Source organism: Protobothrops mucrosquamatus, unplaced genomic scaffold (genome assembly GCF_001527695.2).
Source record: "Protobothrops mucrosquamatus isolate PMUCROS unplaced genomic scaffold, P.Mucros_1.0 scaffold1492, whole genome shotgun sequence".
In the NCBI taxonomy this organism is placed as follows: Eukaryota; Metazoa; Chordata; class Lepidosauria; order Squamata; family Viperidae; genus Protobothrops; species Protobothrops mucrosquamatus.
The window spans coordinates 16,848-20,844 of NW_015387667.1; the positions used below are offsets into that span (position 1 = coordinate 16,848).

Consider the following 3,997-nt stretch of genomic DNA (forward strand, 5'->3'; position numbering starts at 1 on the left):
GGGAGGGAGGGAGGGAGGCGCGGAGGGAGGGGGGGGAGCGACCGGGAAGAGCCGCGGGGATTCGAGCCGGGAGGAGCGGCGGAGGGGGGTGAGGAAGGGGGAAGGAAGAGCCGGCTGTTCCAGGCTGGGGATATGCCGCCCCCCCCTCTCCGCTGGGGGGGGCACTGGCCCAGGCTGGACTGCTGCAGCTGGCTGACCCCTTGGAGACTGTCCTGTGGGGAGGGGAGGGGGTGGGTGGGACTAGGGAGCCCCCCCATAATGTGGGGGGGCTCCCCAGGCCAGGGTGTGCCCCCCCTCTTTGCCCCCCCCTACTGGTGCCCAGGCTGGACTACTGCCTGCCACTCTTCTTGGGGCCCGGCAGGGAGACTGTCCTGTGGGGAGGGGAGGCGGGCTGGGACTAAGGGAGCCCCCCAATAAAGATGGGGGGACCCTAAGCCAGGATGTGCCCCCTCCCCACGGGTGCCCAGGCTGGACTACTGCCTGCCGCCCTTCTTGGGGCCTGGCTGGGAGACTGTACGGCGGAGGGGGGGGGTGTCGCCCCAGAGCCTGGCTGGGACTAAGGGAGCCCCCCCATAATGTTGGGGGGACCCTAAGCCAGAGTGTGCCCCCCCCACACGGGTGCCCAGGCTGGACTGCTGCCTTCTGCCCTTGGGGCCTGGCAGGGAGACTGTACGGTGGAGGGGGGGTCGCCCCAGAGCCTGGCTGGGACTAAGGGAGCCCCCCATAATGTTGGGGGGACCCTAAGCCAGAGTGTGCCCCCCCACTGGTGCCCAGGCTGGACTACTGCTTTCCGCCCTTCTTGGGGCCTGGCAGGGAGACTGTAAGGTGATGGGTTGGGGGGTCGCCCCAGAGCTTGGCTGGGACTAAGGGAGCCCCCCCAATTAAGATGGGGGACCCTAAGCCAGGATGTGCCCCCTCCCCACTGGTGCCCAGGCTGGACTACTGCCTGCCACCCTTCTTGGGGCCTGGCAGGGAGACTGTACGGTGGAGGGGGGGTCGCCCCAGAGCCTGGCTGGGACTAAGGGAGCCCCCCATAATGTTGGGGGGGACCCTAAACCAGAGTGTGCCCCCCCATGGGTGCCCAGGCTGGACTGCTGCCTTCCGCCCTTCCTGGGGCCCGGCAGGGAGACTGTACAGGGGGAGGGTCACCTCAGAGCCTGGCTGGGACTAGGGAGCCCCCCCATAATGTTGGGGGGATAAAGATGGGGGGTATGCCAGTCTCTATGCCAGGGTTTGTCCCCCCCCACACACACACACTGGTGCCCAGGCTAGACTACTGCCTGCCGCCCTTCTTGGGGCCTGGCAGGGAGACTGTACGGCGGGGGGGGTGTCCCCAGAGCCTGGCTGGGACTATGGACCCCCCCCAATAAAATATGGGGGGATATGCCAGTCTCTATGCCAGGGTTTGCCCCCCCACACACACACTGGTGCCCAAGCTAGATTACTGCCTTCCGTCCTTGTTGGGGCCTGGCAGGGAGACTGTACAGGGAGGGGTCACCCCCCCCGAGCCTGGCTGGGACTAGGGAGCCCCCCCTATAATGTTGGGGGACACTAGGACAGAGTTTGCCCCCCCCCACACACACACACTGGTGCCCAGGCTAGGCTACTGCCTGCCGCCCTTCTTGGGGCCTGGCAGGGAGACTATTCGGAGCCTGGCTGTGATTAAGGACCCCTCCCCATAAAGATGGGGGGGCTATTTATGGGGGGGAAGGAAGGAAGGAAAAGAAAGTTGGAAAGAAGGAAAAGAGAAAGGAAAGGGAAAGGAAGGGAAGGGAAGGGGGGAAGAAGGAAGGAAAGGAAGGAAGGCAGGAAGTAAAAGAAAGGAAGGAAGGAGGGATGGAAGGAAGGAGAAAAGGAAGGAAGGAAAAGAAAGTTGGAAGGAAGTGAGAAAGACGAGGGAAGAAGGAAGGAAGGAAGGAAAAGAGAAAGGGAACAGTAAGGAAGGGAAGGAAGGGAAGAAGAAGTAAATGAAGGAAGGAAGAAGGGAGGGAAGGAAGGAAGGAAGGAAAAAAGGAAGGAAGGAAGGAAAAGAAAGTTGGAAGAAAGGAAAGGGAAAGGAAGGGAAGGAGGAAGAAGGAAGGGAAGGAAGGAAGGAGGGAGGGAAGGAAGTAGAAAAGGAAGGAAGAGAAAGGGGAGGGAAGAAGGAAGGAAGGAGGGAAGGAAAAGAAAGGGAAGAGTAAGGAAGGGAAGTAAGGGAAGAAGGAAGGGAAGGGAGGGAAGAAAGGAGGGAAGGAAGGAAAAGAAAGTTGGAAGGAAGGAAAACAGAAAGGGAAGGAAAAGGAAGGGAAGGGGGAAGAAGGAAGGAAGAAAGAAAAAGAAAGGAAGGAAGAAGGAGAAAAGGAATAAAGGAAAAGAAAGTTGGAAGGAAAAGAGAAGGAAAAGAGAAGAAAAGGAAGGGAAGGGGGAAGAAGGAAGGAAATGAAGGAAGGAAGAAGGAGAAAAAGAAGGAAGGAAAAGAAAATTGGAAGGAAGGGTAAGAGAAAGGAAGGGGGAAGAAGGAAGGAAAGGAAGGAAGGAAGGAAAAGAATGTTGGAAGGAAAGAAGGAAGAAAGAAAGAAAAAGAAAGGGAAGGAAGAAGGAAAGGAAGGAAGGAAAAGACAAAAGGGGAGGGAGGGAAGAAGGAAGTAAATGAAGGAAGGAAGAAGGGAAGGAAGGAAGGAAAGGGAAGGAAGGAAAAGAAAGAGTAGGAAAGGAAAAGAAGGAGAGGGAAAAAAGGAAAAAGTAGGAAGAAAAGAAAAGAAAAGAGAAAGGAAAGGAAAGGGAAGGGATAGAAGAAAGGGAAGGAAGGAAGGAGAAAAGGAAACAAAAGAAGGGAGGGAAGGAAGGAGAAGAGTAGGAAGAAAGGAAAAGAAAGAAGGGATGGGAGGGAAGAAGGAAGTAAATAGAGTAAGGAAGAAAGAAAAGGAAGAAGGAGAAAAGGAAGGAAAAGAAAGTAGGAAGGAAAAGAGAAAGGGAAGAAGGAAAGAAAGAAAGAAAAAGAAAACGAATGTAGCTTTCAAATTAATTTCCTTTGGCTATTAAGCCGAGATGGATTCCTCAACATAATTAATAATTGTTTAGTCTTCCCTGTTTAAGGACAGAAACCTTAAATGCCGCGACAGTCGTAAGCGCGAGGACCCAGTCGTAAGTCATCAATACGAATCGGTTTCCAAGCATCCAAATTTCGATCACGTGACCCCAGGATGCTGCAACCGTCGTAAATACGAGTTGGTTGCCGAGCGTCCGAATTTTGATCACATGACCCCGAGGATGCTGCGACCATCATAAATACGAGTCGGTTGCCGAGCGTCCGAATTTTGATCACGTGAATCCGTGGACGCTGCAACGGTTGTGTGAAAAATCGTCTAAAGTCACTTTTTTTTAGTGGCGTAACATCGAACGGTCACTAAACGAACTGTAAACGGTTCTAAGTCACCGTGGTAAGCGGGAACGGTCACGAAGCGAACGGTCGTAAGTCGAGGACGAGCTGTCCAGTGTAGCGGCAGGGTTGGGGATGACGTGGCGGCGTCCAAGCGACGGGGCGTCGGTGTGGCGTCGTAACCGTGCCTCTCTCAGCAGGCGTCTCGACGGGATGCAGCGGCCGCGTCGCTCCTGCCGCCGCCGCCGATCACCGATCCCGACCAACTCTTTGACCGGGAGGACCAGGCGGCCGAGATCGCCCTGACCTTGGTGGCTTCCTTCCAAGCCATGGAGAAGAAGGTGGATTCGCACACCGCCCGCTTGTTGGACCTGGAAGGCAGAACGGGAAGCGCCGAGAAGAAGATTCTGGATTGCGAGAAAACGGCGGTGGAGATCGGTGGGCAGCTGGAGAGCAAGTGGGCCGCGCTGGGGACCCTCATTCAGGAATACGGCCTGCTGCAGCGGCGGCTGGAGAACATGGAGAACCTGCTCAAGAACCGCAACTTCTGGATCCTCCGCTTCCCGCCGGGCTCCAAGGGGGAGACCCCGAAAGTAGGTTCTGAATGGGACGAGTCATGATCAGGAGTTCCGGGCTGCG

The 3,997-nt window shown here is 56.4% G+C and overlaps 1 protein-coding gene across 1 annotated transcript in view; it reads left to right on the forward strand.

Annotated features, from left to right (window-relative positions):
- Positions 1-3,997, forward strand: part of ZNF777 (zinc finger protein 777) — a 15,672-nt gene that overhangs the window by 4,512 nt on the left and 7,163 nt on the right. Inside the window, exon 2 of the mRNA XM_015822191.1 lies at positions 3,559-3,951. Coding sequence (XP_015677677.1) covers positions 3,559-3,951 — 393 coding nt within the window. The remainder of the gene's footprint in view (positions 1-3,558; positions 3,952-3,997) is intronic.